At 45.2% G+C, this 18,461-nt stretch overlaps 1 protein-coding gene across 1 annotated transcript in view; it reads left to right on the top strand.

The window, feature by feature from the left end:
• Positions 1-2,715: 2,715 nt before the first annotated feature.
• Positions 2,716-18,461, top strand: part of GABRA5 (gamma-aminobutyric acid (GABA) A receptor, alpha 5) — a 50,093-nt gene continuing 34,347 nt past the window's right edge. Inside the window, exons 1-4 of the mRNA XM_010283215.1 lie at positions 2,716-3,080; positions 4,502-4,623; positions 6,428-6,495; positions 6,609-6,829. Of these exons, the coding sequence (XP_010281517.1) occupies positions 2,716-3,080; positions 4,502-4,623; positions 6,428-6,495; positions 6,609-6,829 (776 nt within the window). The remainder of the gene's footprint in view (positions 3,081-4,501; positions 4,624-6,427; positions 6,496-6,608; positions 6,830-18,461) is intronic.

The raw sequence follows: 18,461 nt of genomic DNA, 5'->3' as shown, positions 1-18,461 counted from the left end.
GTTGCCTCCCGCTGAAGCTGCAGGTCGGTGCCCTGGGGAGCTGAGAGTACCGGGAGGCGTGTAATGACCGGGAGAAGTTCAGGGTGTTGAAGGGGCGTCAGGCCGCAGGGGGGTGAGGGCGATGTGACGTCGCCCTATGGAAAACAGGCTTGCGTTGCACTGCTCGCGAATTGCTCGTTCCCAGAAGGTGGTGAAATACCGCTCTCGATAAACAAACCAATTGGATTATTCTTTAATTTATTCTCAAGAATAAATCAATCAAGATTGATACTTAGCCAATTAATAATTCTTAATTAATGGCCAAGACCATTAAAGTTTCATTATTTTCAGTCAGTCCTCTCCCCTGTCCTAATGATGTGGAAGAATTGAATCGTCATTGCACGAATTCACAAAATACCAGCATTTTCGTACCTCAAGAATCTCTGAGAAGGGGATGGTGAGAACCTGACTTAGAAAAGTAAATCCGTTGATGTCTGGACAGCTGACGGTATCCAAAAGTGCGCAAGTGTGTTCTCCACTGTCCTTTCCACAAACTGTTAATTTGTCTGAAGTTCTGGTATAATTCCAATCATATTAAAGCAAGCTATTGGAAACTCTACTCTCAAGCGAGAACGAAAGGAAATACAGCTTTCAGTCGCAAAATACTCCTCAGTTATTCTTCCAATGTTTCTTACTTTTTTTTTCTTAAAAAGTTTTGAGAAAATGATTAAATATCTACCGTACTTTTTCCTCTTATTGCAACTAAGCTATGAATAGTACCTGTCATGATTTAGACTAGATGGCAGAAAAGACAGTGATGATTAAAATGGTAAACGATGAACTCTTCAGAAGAGGTAGCTGAGAATCTTGAGAGAGTTATTACATTTTACACTGATGGGCCCCTTCTGATGGCTTCTGATTTTTTCAGTCACCCTGAAATTGCAGTATGAAATAAATGTGATGAGAAATATTCCTGGTTGGTTTAGTTTATGTTCGTTAATGAGCTTTAAATGTAATTATCTTTGAATTTTCTTAGCATTTTCCTAAGGTTCTATTCTAGGTTTATTTTTATCCATAACTGAAAATGTCTGCGATAAAAACATTTTTTGATTGCAGAGAGGCAATAACGTGCCTACCTACTAATATGTTGATAAAACATAATCTTTAGCTGTGTGGAAATAATTTAGGACATCACCTGTTTTCTCGCTATTCATACAGCTATAGTATCTAATATATGCACGTAGCTTTGCAAGCACAGTTTAAAGGTCTCATGTCATAAAAGACAACCTCGGCACTTACTCCAAAATGTGAGTTGCTATTTCATCAGCAAGCTCCAAAATAGAAATTAAACACTAGCTTTTCTGTGAAAGAAAAAGTATCGTTTGCATTAATGGCAAACCGTAATCCATCTACAAATGCAACTTCATATGATGCTGACATTTCTCCAGAATTCGGCATCAGACGCCTTCTTTTTTGGGTGAAGTGATCTGCTAAATCTGAATTGGATTGCAGTTTTGCAGATGAAGTGCGGGCTTTTTATGAGTCTTCACCCTGGCTGTTTCTCCATCTTTTTCATCTATTAATTAGCTTTTCTTGTGGAGGTATAAAAGTATTTCAGCATTTGAGGGGTGTATGCTATTCTTGTGAAAGATGTACGTAGCTGAGGTAGAAGGAAGCAGCATCAGTTACTCTTACTAGATTCAGAGGAGAAGTTACGAGAACTTAAGTCTATTTTGTCCCATCCCCACAAAAATAGTTCAATGGAAATCTTCCCTCTGAGTTCAGTTGGCTTTGAATTCAGCCATAAGCACTAAAAATAACAAGCTTTTTCAAGAGCAGAGAAGCCAGCGAAGCTTTGTGTCCTGTGCCCCCAGCACCGCACCTTTGCGATAATCCTGCCTCCGCATTTGGCAGCCCTTCTTCCCACCTCCCGTCGCAACACCTACGTTTTACCTCTGCGGTCCTATTCTCCCAGGATCTTTCCTGATCACCCTGCAGGGCTCCTGTATATCTCTTAATTAGCAGAGAGGAGGTGGGCTGGTTTTGCTGAGGCTGTTCCTGAGCTACATGCGTGCTGACTGGCCCAGTCGGCGAGCCAGAGGGAATAGATGACTGCTGACCTCACATTTTTACTTAATGAGGCACTAATTTAGATCGCTCTCCCCTTGCCCAGTCACCGCTTCTCATGAAACTTGTAGGAATGAAACGAAGTTTGATCTTTCCGCTTTTTTGTCAGATGCACTGGAAAATGAAAACGGGTTCCTACATTGATGCGGTGAAGCAGGCAAGCAGCATGATGCCTATCTCTTTCTTAGGGAAAAAAAGAAGCTAAAATAAATGAGAAAAGTCTAAAATAGCATTCTAGAATTTTACCAAAGCATTAGTTATGGTTGCGGCATAGGAAGAGCCTCTGTAACTTCTGTCTCCCATTCGTACTTGCTAGGCTGCTGCTTGTAGATGTTCACCTTTACACGGTGAATCCCTGTGATTATGATTGACAAAAAAGTATACAGTCTTTTGTCTTGAACGGTCTGGCCTGCAAGGGTGTGTAACGTTTCGGTAATCAGTTTGCATCCACTGGGTGAACTGTCTGTCATTGTAGCCAAACGTGTCCGCGATGGTGTCTGCCTCAGTTACTCGCTAGATGTTGTGGTCACAGCATAGAAAACAGAATTAATTTGGTCTTTTGACCACGGAGAGATGGGACGGCCTGAAAAGTGGGTGAGATTCGCGGCTATGCCTCCACCTGCCGCAAAGGGAAGGTCCCTGGTGGCCTCGGGCTCTCCAGCGTTGGGCGTGTTGAGGGTGGCAGCAGTGCCGACAGCAGGCGTGCTGCGAGGAGCCTCCTCGCCAGGCGTTTGCGTGGGCTTTGGCATCGCTGGGAGTCAGACCAGCGCTCCCGCAGCCCAGCCTCGCTCCCCTCTCCTGGGAGGCTTTGCAATCCTTTCCTTTTCCAGCAGAAGCATTCACGCTGTAAAGGGAACAGGAGCAGGACTGGGGGTCCCCATGTCCGTGGGGGGCTATGAGGCCACCAGCAGCTCACCCTCAGCCAGGTGTCTTGTCGCTAAAACTTCCAGACCCGTTACAGGGGTGTCAGCAAGGTCCCGTTAGTGCAAACCTTGTGCAGGTAAAACCAGGTTGATGTCCCTTGTTTTTCTTTGTTTAAGCCCTGTTCTGTTAGGTAAGCCTAACGCAGGTGTTACAAGCATTCGGCAAGGGAAGCTGTTCAGAGGGATGCTTGGAGGTTCTCTATTTATTTGCTGATTTATTTCCCTGGGGACTGGTAGTAGATAAACATGGATCTTTAATTTTTTTTTTATCTCCGGGTGACTGGCTCACGTCGAGTTCAGGTTGTTGGAGCGTCAGTGATTCCTGTCTGCTGGCAGGGTGCACGAGGCAGGGTACGGCTCCTGCCGGGGCCATGTGCCCTGTCGCAGCTGGAGCATTTGTTGGCGGTTTCAGCAGAGACTGAAACTTGAATAAGCACCGAGTGTGAGCAACCTTGCTCTCTTAAGAGATGCTCATTGCTTGCTGCCGGTGAGGCATGCCTATGGATAAACTTACGTGTCTGTTCTTTAGGTAAGCAAAGGCATTAGTAGGCAGCGGATTCTACTAAGCACCTTTGAATAAAAATCAAATGTGCTTAAAAATGCAAATTATAGTTGTGCTGTGAGCAGCTGCCTAGGTCTGAGCCACGGATAAAATGATGAAATAAAAAAGCGCAGAATAAAAACAAATCTGGCCCAAAAGATATGGAATGAGGCCCACTACACATTGCTGTTATTTGCATATTACAAGGGAGGACTAATTTATGTAAAAGAGAGAGGAGGAATGAAGAACTGCGTTTTCTGTACTGCAGTATGTTTTTTCGGATACTCCAGTGATCTGGGGTGGGATTTTTGAATGCAGTGGAAGTTCATTATCCTCAAATAAGGTTGGAGTTCATCCTTTGTTCTGGCAACAAATTACGTAAACTGTGGAAACTAGAAGCTGTTTGGCAGGTAAGGGCAAAGAGTCCCTTCAGGCAGACTTGAAGGGGTGTCCCCAGGCAAACCCTTGCTGCTTCGCAGCTCCTCTGCCGCCTGATGCAGTTCCCGAGGACTGGAGAGCTAACCGGGGAAAAAAACAGTAACAGCTTTTGCTGGGCCCATGAGCTGCCTTGCTCCCTGCAGGGGATGGAGACAGGCCAGTGCTGGGGAAGCGGTGGGGCTGAGGTGGGGCAGGGCAGCGCTGGGGACTGGGATGTCCCTGTGCCGTTATGGCAAGAGGGTCAGTGGGCCGAGGCATTCCCCAGTCCAGTGCCCCGGGGCTGTACCTCCATGGCACGGGTCCTTCCTTCTGTCCTCCTCCTACTTATGATTGCTCGGAGCAGGGGTGAGATTGCCACAGCTCCCCGTGCCGCTCAGCTGGAGCTGCGGGAGAGGGCAGAGGCTCAGAGGCTCCGTCGCAAAGTTCCCGTGAGACTGAAGTCCCTTGTGGCAGGTATGGTCCTGATGCATTTCTTTTCGTTTGCCTAAAACAGCTTCTCGCAAACGCCAACGGCATCGGGAAAAGAGGACGCCAATGATAACATCACCATATTCACCAGGATCTTGGACGGTCTGCTGGACGGCTATGACAACCGACTGCGCCCGGGACTGGGAGGTAGGATAACATGTTCCCTGTGGGGGACCATCATCTACAATGATGCCCTCCCGAACGGATGCCGGCTGTCGGCGTTGGTCTTGACGCGAGAGTTGTGTTTCATTAGCTAAATGAAGCCCAAAAAAGCACATTTGTCTCCTGGCAAATGGGGAACAATTCAAAAGTCCCTGAAAGTTGTCGTCTTTCAGTCATTGAGGTCATCTGAGGTTGTGTTAGGAGAGCTTGTGTGATGCATTTTTTCTGTAATTGAATACAGTTTGGGTTTCTTTTCTTTCTGGTACTCCCTAAGGTGAGCGAGACAGGGTGCTAGCAGGCTGCTGCAAGGTTCCCTCACTGGTCAGCATGTATAAAATTATGCCAGTGACAAAAATCTGCTAAAAACAGATCCTCGAACCATCCATTTTTAGACAGCTACAGCAAATCTGTATTGATATGTCATTTTGATAACCTTTACAGCAGCTATTTTAAAACCATAACATGTGAATAGTTGTTTGCCATCCTAACCTTGTTGAGCCCTCCTTCAGTTCTCTATCCCCCAGATTTCTCTCATCTTCTACCCATGTGTAAACCATCTGTTATGTTTCTTCCTGGCCCTTTTTTAATCTGGCTACCCCCACCCCTTCCTCTTCTGAGACCAACACATTGCTTTCATCCCTTTCTCTCCTTCTCCTCTCACTTTACACAGAGATGCTTGAAAATAGGGCTCGATGCTCATATCTTATGTAACAAACTTCTGAAATTTCTGCCCTTAAATTAAATTAGTCCTGATTTGAAAAGATGCCAGAAGGACTTAGAGTCTTGAGGGTAGAATTAATTACACCTAACTTTGGACATCTATAATATAGATGTATGAAATGCCAGCAGAGTGGCATAGGTCCTTCCAAGATCCACTTCATCGCATCCTATGATAGGTATCGAATATGAGCTGGCAAAGTGCGCTCACAGCCCAGAAAACCAGTCGCATCCTTGGCCGCATCAAAAGAAGCGTGGCCAGCAGACTGAGGGAAGTGATTCTCCCTCTCTGATCTTGTGGGTCTTGTGTTCAGCTCTGGGGTCCCCAGCAGAAGACAGACATAGACCAGCTAAAACGGGTCCAGAGGAGGGCCACAAGGATGATCAGGGGGCTGGAGCACCTACCCTGTGAGGACAGGCTGAGAGAGTTGGGGTTGCTCAGCCTGGAGAAGAGAAGGCTCCGGCGAGACCTTACAGCAGCCTTCCAGTGCTTGAAGGGGGCCTACAGAAAAGATGGAGGAGGGACTCTTTATCAGGGAGCGTAGTGATAGGATGAGGGGTAATGGTTTTAACTGAAAAAGGGTAGTTATTAGGATTAGTTATTAGGAAGAAATTCTTTACTGTGAGGGTGGCGAGACACTGGAACAGGCTGTCCAGAGAGGTTGTGGATGCCCCATCCTTGGAAGTGTTGAAGGCCAGGTTGGACGGGGCTTTGAGCAATCTGGTCTAGTGGAAGGTATGCCTGCCCATGGCAGGGGAGTTGGAACTATATGATCTTTAAGGTCCTTTCCAACCCAAACCATTCTATGATTCTGTGACCAAAAACTGTCAGTCAGAGGAATTGCACCCTTGAAGGGCCTGTTTCTTTCCACTTAGTATAAGAAGAGAGCCTGAGCTCCCAAAGGTCAACAACTGCATTTGATCAGGGATGAAATTCCTCCTCAAGCATCTTCTTAATTTCAAGCTTTTGGGGATTTTTGAGTGATTCAGAAATTGTTAACACATAAATGCATCAGAAGCACGTATTTGCATCTTAAAGCAATTACTAACTCAGAGCCTGTATTTATTACAGAGAGAATAACTCAGGTGAAAACAGACATCTATGTTACCAGTTTTGGTCCTGTGTCAGACACAGAAATGGTAAGTTTGATCATGTGGCTGGCAACTCCATTGTATTTACTTTGCTGAAGTCATTTTTGGAACCATCGCTTCTGTTCAGACCCTGCAATACCTTGACTGTTTGTTTGTGCCAGGAATACACCATTGACGTTTTTTTCCGACAAAGCTGGAAGGACGAAAGGCTGCGATTCAAAGGACCGATGCAACGCCTCCCTCTTAACAACCTGCTCGCCAGCAAGATTTGGACCCCGGACACTTTTTTCCACAATGGCAAGAAGTCTATTGCTCACAACATGACAACCCCAAACAAACTTCTGCGCCTGGAGGATGATGGCACCCTGCTGTATACCATGAGGTAATAACCGGGATCGATTTCTTTTGATGCCGATTCCCAACTAGCTCTGCAAGTACTTGTGGGGAGAGCCACTTCCCCCACTTGTAGTAGAGCCGGGCAACCAATCTTTCACACATATTTATGTGACTATCAAGAAAAGCGGAAAGCATAATCGCTGCCTACAAGTACCAATTAATTTGTAGCTTCTGAATACTGCTAGTGCTTAAATATTTCCTTTGATTAAATGGAAGGCTTATTCTCAACAGATTTGATGATTCAGTCCAGTATTTTTATGAAGAACTGTTCTCTCTTACTGTTTGTATTTGCAACTGCAGTGCTGATTGCGGGAGAACTGTCTCCAAGGCCAGAAACTGAGATCTTGTTCTGGGGCAGTACATCTTGAGCTTTTGGAGCTTTTATTATTATTTTTTCGATTTCATTAATAGTGCTAAAAGGCAAATCATCATAGGGATAAATGAAATAAGCTAGCAGCACTGTGAAGCTGCTTTAGCAAGTACTTTCCTGAAGACAAAGCCAGCACATTATATTGGCAGAGAAGCAAATCGGTGTCTCAGATCTTCAGGGTCGTGCTCCTCATCAGATTAAAGGATACTGTCAAGCTTCATTATTGTGTAACCTAGATATAAGGTGTAGTATCGGTGATGTGAGAGGATTGTCTGAAATTCTTCTCAGGCCAAATCCCACATCGATGTACGGCAATTTGCTCATTAAAGGTAATTAGCTTGTAGTAATTAAGACTGACGTCTCTCTTCAACAGGGTTTTCTCCAAGAGCATAGTCATACGGACAGCACTTGAAAAAGAAATGAAAGGGAAAACCTACCGAGCAGCAAAGTGTTATTCTGAACTTTTCACGTACAAGCCCAGAGTGGTACCTGAGACCCCAAAAAATGCTCGGGAGCCTGAGGTTAGGTGCTGAGATGCCCGATTTTTCAGCAGGCAGCCCCCAGTAAAGGGCAGGGGGACCTGAGCTCCCACCGGCGCCCCGTCCTGCTGTGGGGCCGGCTCTGTAGGGCCAAGCCGGCAGCCACCCGCTGCCGCACGTTGGGAGGGCGAGCCCCGGCGCCGAGTGGTTAAGACTTGTCGGGGCGTGGGGGGATTACGCTTTCGTACGCAGGCACCTGGAGCTTCCCAGGTTGTGTTTCAGGCGTTTCCAACCTGTTTTATTTATCTATTTAGGCCCTAGCCTTAGATCTCTTCTTTTGCAAGGAAAAGAGATTTAGGAGAAGTAATGTATCCTTACATAAATCCTTACAGCTTTAGACCATCACAGTTATAACTGCACTAGTGCTAAAAAGACTTGGACGTGATAGAGGTTGTGTTTAAAAGAAAGAAGAAAACATCTCATTTTCTCTTCTGCTATGTGTATTGCGGTTCTTCCTAGCCCCAAGTTAGTGGTCTCCACAGTAGTAAACTCCTGAAACAATGTGAGGATACACATACATGCTTAAATGAATACAAGCCAGAATAACTATCAGAGAAACCTGTATTTCACAAAAATACTGGTAATGCTGACCTCAGAACCAGTCTCACTGCCTCTAGGACTACACTGTACAACTCCAGAGACCGCTGGAGAGGAAATTCCTGATTATCTGTGTACATCACTTGTGTAAGTAAGGTCCAGACCGGGCTAGCGGTCAGCCTGGTGCGAAACATGACAGCGTGTGGCAGATTCGCAGCTGGCATGCTATTCCCATGCAAGCAGTGGGTTTTGCGGTGTTAAAGAAACGTGAGTTTCACCGACGGGTGAGGCAGTGAGCTGAGCCACCCGGGGCAGCGCAGCGAGGCCTGGGTCAGCGAGACCTAGGTGAGCTTGCAGCCCAACCCGAGTCCTTCTGTGGAGGTGCCTCTCCTGAAACCATGGCAGAGTACTGTCACATTAGGTGCCACAGGCTATAGGTATATTGAGGAAAAATCAGTGCCCTGCTCAGCATACGCAGCTGGAGAAAGATCTGGGTTTGACACAGGCTTTCTCATCATCCCACTCAGTCCCTTTTCCCCTGGTTTTCACAGGGGGAAGACTCTTTGAGATGGATGTTTTTGTAGGCTACGGAAAGACACAGAATGCTTTTGTAACCTAAAAAAACATGCAACATAACTTTTTTTTTTTTTTTTTGGTAGAGTATTGTGTGTGGGTGTGCATGTGTGTGGAAATAAATTCCCACTATCCATGATGTATGTGATAAGAAATGGAGGGCAAAGCTTTTTAAATAGCTCGCCTTCCACTATTGCAAGTAATAACTTTAAAAATAAAGGACTGTCTATGTTACTCCATTTAAACACAAGTCAGGAGACGGCTTTTGTAATGTGCACGGAGCTGTGCTACTTTAGGGGTAGCAGCTTTTCGTGATGGGCGTTTCAGCAGCGCGAGCGATGCTCGGCCGCGAGGTGGCTTGAGGCTCCGGTCCCAGCCTGGGCAGAGGTGGCTGTGGCATGCAGCCGGAGCCTTCAGCTGCCGCCCAGCCCTGTGCAAGTCCCCGCGACGGTAACAGCTCGTTGGTGCTACACAGCACGGCTGTCCATGAGAAGACAGGACATTGGGCTTTCTGAGCGGGGGGATGCTTGTCTTGGCGGTGGTGCGCTGGTTGAAGGTACTGGGTCTTAGCCAGGGCTTGAGCCCCCTCTCCTGTAGCTCTCACCAGGCTTACTCGGTTCTCAAGATTTGGGGGTGTGGAGGCAACCCTCTGTTATCTCTGCATTCCCCTCGTTTCCAAGGAGGAATTGCGAGCTTCCCAGACTGTACGTAGGAGTAATCCGTGCAGGGAGGATTGGACCCTCTGTCGTTGACAGAGATGCCTGAATTGCTTTTGCAACCTCGCATCTGGCTGCCTGAATGAAGAGGAGGAAAGCAGCCGAGCCGATGCTGACCTTCCATCTTATTTGACTTCCAAATATACCAAGTATGATCAGCTGAGCAAACTTCCAGCTTTAGCACTTGCCAGTACGTACATTTTCATGATACGTATGTTTCCTTATAAAGAAAAATGTATTCTTCGCATATTGCATTTGATGATACGTTGTCTAGGTCAGAAGTTGATGGGATATATGTTGCCAGAGAAATCTAATAAATGGGCTTCTATATACGTGCAGTATTAAAACCCTTCTGCATGAATATAGGAACACAACATGCTCTTTAGGCCGATTTCATAGGCAGCAGCGTCCTCTGCAGGGAACGACTTACTTAATTCTGGTTGTCTTTGATTTGGTAGGCCCTATTTGTTTTATTTCGCTAATGTGGTTTACAAATATTACACTGCTGAATTGAACGTTGCAAATTCTGTTTCCGCCCCTAGAGGGGAGTATTGTCTGTATCGCCACTTTTAAATTTTTCCTTTAATTTCTTTTTTAGTAAAAAAGCACTAGCAAATATACCTCATATTTCCCTAATCTGTATAGAAAATGGCTTTGTGAATGGAGGCAAAAAGTTGATTCTTTCCCTTTAAAGGCTTAAAAGCTATTTAATTTATCTTATCTGAGAAATAAAGGTTGTAAAAAGCATAAAACTCATTTACTCCATAAAACTGTTCTCAAGAATGGGGACAGTGATTTAAGCAACCTTTTCAGGCTAAGAGAACCAAAATGTCTTGGTGAGCTGCATTTTTTCACTCGGGGGGATTGGCTGTAAATACAGAAGCTCTGATAAACTTTATTGTAGGATGCCAGTAGAAAGCTCCGAGTCTGCCTTTTTTTTCCCCCGAATTTGTGTGAAGTAGAGCATGCTCACTAAACCTAAACCTTTGGGCCACAACTGAACTTTTGGCCAGCAATTCACTGGGAATTTTTCATGATTTTCTATCAGCTTGTAGATACTGAAAAATCTTTCTGTGTCATCATGAGGGCTAGGCTCCTTGGAGCCCCATCCTCGCCATCATTTTTAAAGGACCCCAAGCCACTTTCGCTATCACTAGGGCTACCAGGCATCTGATATAATTTGAGGTTTTAAATACGATGTGGTCATACACCTGAAGAGTGTACAAACAGATTTTTCCTGTGTTATTATGGCAACTGAAGATTGGCCAGATATGGCCAGAGATCCTGGGAGTGTTTACCGTTGAATCTGTGCCATTAATCTGCAAATGCATAATTTACCAGCTGGCAACTGCAGACGTTCGTCATGTTCCAAAAACTTTAATATGGCCCTGAAATACAGTTATCTTTACCATTCCTGGAAGACATTTAAAATTCAGTAATCTGTCGGATGCTTGTCCACTTGATGGCAGCATAACCACACTGCTCGCTGTGCCGTAGCGCGCACACAGGCTTAGCCAGGCTGGAAATGCTGTTCCTTACATTAGCACTGAGCGTTAAAATTGCATGTGCAAGTGTACACGTCCTGGATGCGTGTTAGCACAAAGTCTGCTCGTCTATGAAGCACTTGATTAGCGAGCTATTTCATGCTGTAGAGCTATTGATTATAAAACCGGTTGACTGGAAGATACTGTGCTGCTTTCAAGACTTCCACTGGGAAAGCTAGGCTTTATTTGCTTGTTTTTTTAAAGGGAAAATTATTCTATGTAAAATGTGGGGGTTCTCAAGTGCTGACCTTGTCAGAAGGCAGCCTTTTCCAGATGCAGGTTTGCTTGCATGGCCCTGAGGGAGGAGTGACCGGCAAATCTACACTTTAAAATGAACCCTCAGTTTTCAGTCAGCCAGCCAGCCATCTAGATGGGAACAGTTCTGTTCCATTTGCATACGTTGTTCTTATTTCAAAGGGAAGATTCATTTATGCATCCATTTATATTTGCAGAAAGGGTTCTGGCAATGCTTTTGGGCACTGTTTAAATATTACAAAGCTAATTAGGAGCTATCAAGCCATACAAATACCCGTTTCCTTTCCCCATGTTAGACTTCCTGCTTTTTCTTTCATATTCAAGCTTCAAACTGCCTGAAGCTGGGAGAAAACAAAATAATTTCTTCACATTGGGCTGAGTCTTGCAGAGTGATGAAAAACTGCCGTGGTGGCAAGGACTCTCAGCTGCTTTTCATCAACTCAGATTTTGACAGAGCAAGAGAAAATAGGGATATACGAAGTGAAGGACCCTTCCCTGAGGATAGCAGCAGGCTTCTTGTTTTAACACCAAGCCTATTGGTTCCTGTCTCTCTCCTTTGATTGCACATTGCCCCATTTCTCAAAAGTTGTCCTTCAAGGAACCGAGGTTTGTTGTTTTGAAAAATCCATGGCTGGAGTTACCCACAGGGAGAGAAAGGCATCAGAGGAGATCGTGGTGTAATACATTCAAACCGGGCAATTATAAGGTGCCCAAATATAGTCCCTATGTAGAGTGCGTGACAATAGTCGATTCTGCTGGTAATAAAAGTGGGCAGAGCCCTGCAGAGATCTCCATCGCAGAGACAGGAACTCGCACAGCAAGGGCAGAATTGATTAAAAGACGAAAACCAAACCAGCCTGTCCTTGGATGAGGGAGATGTTTGCCTGGACTTTGAGGGGTTACAAAAGGTCCAACTGAAGTTCCAGGTCTGTGCTGAGCACAGAGACAGACCTGTCTTTCTGTTGGGGTTAGCTGGTACAATTTCTGCCAGATTCCCTTGTGCTCCCCTCATTTTATAAGCACAAACCGATCAAGGTGGTGTTCACTGCTGCAGACGGGCTGACCTGATGTCCCAGGTGTGCATGGAAGGGATGGGGTGACCAAACAGAAACCAGAGGGAAGGGGTGCCCTGACAGGCCCCTCCCCAAGCACCCCCACGAAAGCACAGCTCTGTTAGTGACTCTGTCTTTGCCCAAATCTGCAGAGAGGTCTCAGCTTCTGCAGCCGAGGACTTTGGAAAAACCTCATAGATGCTGAAGAATTGTTATGGCTACACTATCTTTTTTTATCACCAGGGGAGGATAACATTACAGTGAACTCCCTAGTCGTTTCACTTAAACTGAAATGAAAATCTTCCTCTGCCTCATCGGAAATACCATTCCCCGAAGTACATTTATGTTTATGCTGAAACATCAGTCTGCCAACGAGCAATCTAAAATACGCTGTGGTGGAGTTCACCAGGCAGGATGGCGGGATTCACCTCAGCTAATTTTACTCATCTGTAACGTTGATGGCTGCAGCTGAGCCTCTTGGCTCAGAATTGCTCCCAGTGCCAGGGAGAGACTTTCATAGGGAGTTAGTTGTCTGCATTGTTTCAGATGTCTACTTTAGTGTGAAAGATGCATGTTTCTCTCCATTCACATTTTAGGGGGTTCTTGTTTCTTTCACAGTGGCCAAAAAAGGAGCACAGGGTAGCTACTGTTACTACTGATGTCTGTGTTTAGTCACGAGTACCATCCTACTTACTTATTTCCATTGGTGTTTCCCACCCCCATACTCATGTAGCCTGGAGATGGGCAGTGTGCCAGCTGCCTAAAGCTATGGGATGTTCTGGGCAGCAGCTGGTCCTGTAGCTGTGTTGTGGAGGACTTGCACAGCTTCCTTTCCATGCAACATAAAGCCCAAGGTGGTGCAAGCATAGCACATGTGAGAGCACTTAAACTGAGGTCATCCTCCGCTTTTGTCTAGGTGGGTGTAGGAGGGAAAATAGTGCAACTTAGGAGGAGCTCCAGAAACCCCAATAAATTGCAATCCTTCATTTGCTTGCTTAGATGAAGGGAAGAGTCCCCTGTGGTTGTGTATAGCACAAGAATTTTGTTGGCGAGGAAAGGGGTATGTAGGGAGGGGTGCCAGAGGCCAGCTAGCTGCTGATGGGTGCTGGTACCTGTGGCTGAGTCAAGAGTGGAGGATCAGGAAGATGCATTTGAGGGCTTAGGGAAGATAGGGTTTTGCAAGAAATGGGGGTTAGAAGGATTTGGGGGAGGAGGGTGCTTGGTCCTGATGATGGTCACTCAGGAATAACTGGAATGTACTGCAGGTTGGGATATAGGTATCTGAAGTAGTCAGAAAGTAAAAGCATGTGTGTGAGGACTAAAGGGCATAGGGAGTCTGGAGAGAGGCTCCAAGCTACTTCAGAAAAGAAGACAGGAAGGGCCGGGTCTAAGATGCTTCAGAAATGCTGGTTAGATGAACATATTATGGTGGGGTGAGCAATTAGTCCTCGATTGTGTTATAGCACAGTTACCCTGTAGGGAATTCTTGGTAATTTGTCCTTCTCTGAAGGCTTCGTCAAATCAAAATACCAATATATATAGCTGAGTAAAGTCATGCAATGGGCATTGGTAGGAATAGTCTTCATTGTCCCATTCCTTTCTACTTGGCTTCTTCAGCCTTTCTACAGGAAAGTGTCTTGGTGTGATGCTGCAGATGAAAAAATGCACATGACTCATCATTTAATTAGTCCACTGGCAATGTCTGTTTCTAGTCTTTTGTCTACCCTGTTCTGTAGAAGTCTTAAGATATTGGCTTTGGAGACCTCAGTTACTTTCTAAGAGATCTTATCATGTTAGCTCGTCTTACATTGATCTTCAGCCTGACTTATTCCATTTTCTACTGTTAAATAAAAATTTCCTGAAACCACATACACAAATTTGTATCATACAGTCATGTTTATATCACTCAAAAAATTCCAAACTGTTATTTCTGTCTGGTTGCTCTGAATGATGAAGCAAGTCGTCTTCACCAGGCTGTAGCTAAAATCCTGAGGTTGTGTCCATTACATGCACTATATCCAGTATAAAAGCCTAGGAAGAATTTCTGCAAGCAAGGCTGGCCTTCTCTTTGCATATTGCTGTCAGGAATTTGGGCCAGGAAACTTTGGGACCAGAAGGGATGATAAAACCCTGGATTATTTTAATGGCTCAGTCAGACTTCATAAGTTTGCTGATTGTTCCACAGTCATCTCTTCAGTGTCTAATGCACTCAAGTGTCCTGTCCATGTAACAAAAACCACTATGTTTTGACTTGGAGATTCAGCTAAAAGATAAGGAAAATTAACAAAACCTCTTTAGTCAAAATAATAAATACCTACTCTGTTTTTGCTATTAACTGTGCATCTTAAAAACATCGGTTACACAAATGAATTTCAGCATCAATTAAACTCAAAACACTACCACAGAATCACAGAATCATTAAGGTTGGAAAAGACCTTTAAGATCATCAAGTCCAACCATGCCCACTAAACCATGTCCTGAAGTGCCACGTCCACACGTTTTTTAAATACTTAGGTTTGCTCAGTCCAGTGGTAGGCTATGGTAGAATATGTATCTACTTCATCTCACACATTCTACCTGCTTTTGCTTTTCTGTCTCTTCTGAAGGTACCACCGAGCTGACTTGTCACTGAGGTGTAGGCAAAGCTTTGTCTGTCCCTAATTGCATGGAAGGGTGCAGGGGTGCGTGCCCTGGGGCAAATTGTACCCCACTGGTCTTGATAGGAACAGGGAGCTCCTATCTGCCCGTGTAACTGCATCTTTGTCCTGGGGAGATCTGGGTGGAGAGAAGGAGCCAAGTGCACTGTTGGACGTGGTTTAGCGCGGGGACAGTCAAATGTCACTAGGAGATGCATGTGGCCCCTCCTTCCCTCAGGTTGCACTATAGCAAACAGGTGCTTAGGCTGTAGCAGATGCTAGTGCTCGTGGTGGTATAAATAGCAAACAGATGGTAAACTGAGGCCTGTGTAATGACTGCGTATGGTGTGAAACGGCTGAGGGATCAGAGGGCTCCTTCTCTGGAACAGCAAGCACCCACAGCCTGCCCCTTTACCTGGCACTTCACGGCTGTGTTGGTCAGGAGCATGTAGCATTTCAGAGGTAGGACCAAAAAAACCCAGATAATAATGTCCTGCTTGGATGGCTAAACAGCCTCTTCCGTGCACCAGTAGGGGTACACATAAATAAGCGTGTGCACGCGTTTCCCTGTGAAAGAGCGTATCGTCAAATTGCTTGATACATGCCCCCTTCACACAGAGGTGTGGAGGAGCATTGAAGTTACATGAAAGGTGGGAGGTCCAGATGAGAGGTGACCTGGGTGGTGGACACAGAAATGTGAGGTGAATAAGAAGATGGGTTAAATGCAAGTTGCTGAAAGGAAACTGTGGTGAGAGGTTTTGGAGCTCTAGATTGTTCATCTGAACTGTGGAAAATAACCAAGGATTTCAGCTCTATATTTAGGGTTGCCAGATCATAATCCTTCCTACCTACCCTCCCATGTCTATGTATCCCAGGTTAGCTGTCAGAGAGCCCAAATGGCCTGGTACTGCCCAGCTGGCCCGCCCCATCCCTTATTACTTTCTAAATCCAGCTCATTTTTCTCCACAGAAAATATTGCCTGCGGGTTTGTGCCTGTCCATACGAATATAAAGGTTGTCTGAACTGGGAGGAAGGAATAGGGTGGTTGTGCAGCCAGGCAACCCTCATCCAGGGGGGAACATTTGCCATACTGACAAGCAGAAACAGAGGAACAAAAGCCCCTTTGGCCAGCCAGAAGACCTGCACCCATCAAATTGTCTAACAAAACGTGGTATCAAAATTGGAGGATGGGTGCACTGTGCTGTGTCCATCGCAGTCCTGAACCTCCATTGCCAAGGGTGCCTGTGAGAGCTTTCTGTGCTCCCTTTTTCCTTGTGTACTCGGGTTTTCTCCCACTGAAAACAAGGGTTGGATGACCCCCTGTGTGGTCAAGTGGCACCAGGCATTGCCTTCACCGGCTGGTTCTGCTAGTATCTGGGACGGGCCTCTCTTGAGAGCCAAAGAGTCCAGTTCAGTCTTACGCAACACTGCAAGAACAATTGTATTTATTGCAGTTAGCCCATAGTTGAACATGCCACCAAAGGGCCATGCTGATGAGGAGATCATGTCCCTGCTCTTGCAGGGGGCTTGGACTAGATGGCCTTTAAGGGTCCCTTCCAACCCAAACTATTCTGTTCTATGATAGTCAAAACATGTAGCATATGCAGACTTGGGGAAACGCCTGTCACAGCATAATGAATTATGGGCTGGTTGAGGTGGTGTTTCCCATTTTACCTGCGTCAACAACTGCGTCAGCTTCTCAGCATTGCTAGTACTAGTTGGGGTTTTGGTTTTTAATTCAAGAATTCTGTAAAAATAGAAGCTGCTGCAGAGAAGAGATTCAAAGGCCTTCCTTGTGGGTTGTCAAGGAGAGTTCATCACGTATAAGGGACAGGCAAGGAGAGAAAGCTTGGAGAGATTTTTAAGTGAAACTATCAAGTAGATGGGTGTGATATTGTGCTAGAGCATTCATAGCTGCATAGCCATGTTGGTCTAAAGTTTCTTTAGGAAAGTAAGGTCTGTAGGCAGAGAACCTAAAGAAGGAGTTGACTGCCAAAAAGCTTGGTTTTTTTACTGCAACAGTTAGTCTGATAAAAAACAGAGCTTCTTCCAGCAAGTTTTACCTCGCTCATGGACTTCTTTAGACACCTTGCACGGCAAGGATGGATAAGCATAAACTCGGTGCTCCATCCATTGGTTTTATGCTTATTAAAGAAATACTGTAGAATGAAAGGTATTACTTCTATTATAAACTTTTACCAGGAGATGGAAATGTGATTCTTTCTATAACCCCCCAAATCCCTATCAAAGATCAGGTAATTTAGTGTCCTATTTGTTATTTCATTGCCTGCCTTTGTTCTTCCCGTGTCTAGAGGCTGAACATCCCTCTTTGCCATTGTCTAAGAGTGTGCTCTGGGTGTGCCAAGGTACTCCACATGCAGGGAGGTCATTCCTGTAGTGGCACAGCTTTTGAGGTCAATCCTGCCCACCTCAGATCATCTCAGGATAACCTCATCTTCAGTACAGTTAATCTAAGCAATCAAAGTCTTGTTTTCTCACTTCAACATAAGCTATGCTAAGGATTTGCTTTGCTTAAAATGAGACTTTTGCTGTCAAGCACACCATGCATTTGAATTATGTATTCACAGCTCACAAAAAACACCATCAGTAACTGGAGCTCATAGTCTTCCATAGTGGCTTCCCTGTGGCATTTTAAAAGCACATTTCGGTGTCATATAAAGATAACGCATCTCAGCATCATAGGAAAGTTGGGAAAGAGCAGTATTCTCATCAGAGTGGTTATGAAAGAAAAGGAGACTAAGATAGAAATTTCTGCAGACCACCACACTCTAGGTCCTAGCTTTAATTTCTGTTCTGTGTTCACTTTGTATGGTGGATTCCAAGGAAATGAATGTACAACGGATGTTATAAATAAGAAGCAGTGATGAACTGCCTCCAGCTCCCATGTAGAGGTGAAGAACAAGGCCCTGAGTCCATGTTTTGGCCTCTTAGCCAACACAATGACAGAGATTTGTGAGCAAGGCAGTGTTTGAATTACCAAGGCTAATCACTTCCCTCCACCTGAGCCAGGCTGCAGACAGTCACCCAGCCAGCGGTGGGTTTCAAGGTGACTCTTACAGCCATCGATACCATGACTGAACATGTATCTACATTCTAACACTTCCGTGCTGTTTTAGGTAACCCACTATCACCACCATCAACAGGGTTTGTTAGGACTGTGTGGGAAGTGCTTCAGATCCAAGACAGGTCTTTACATATATATATGTCTCTGTGTGTATATCTGTATGCTCATATAAGCACATGTTACATTTACTTAAGGAATACAGAGAGACATTGGTTCCCTGGACTACACACTTACCGTGCTGGGGCCTGAAACAGGTTTTCCTTTAAAACCCTTTGAAAGGTATAACAGTTTGGTTATAGAAGTGTTCCCAA

Source organism: Phaethon lepturus, unplaced genomic scaffold (assembly GCF_000687285.1).
Source record: "Phaethon lepturus isolate BGI_N335 unplaced genomic scaffold, ASM68728v1 scaffold8773, whole genome shotgun sequence".
Classification (NCBI taxonomy): domain Eukaryota; kingdom Metazoa; phylum Chordata; class Aves; order Phaethontiformes; family Phaethontidae; genus Phaethon; species Phaethon lepturus.
This window is presented reverse-complemented; position numbering and strand designations above follow the sequence as displayed.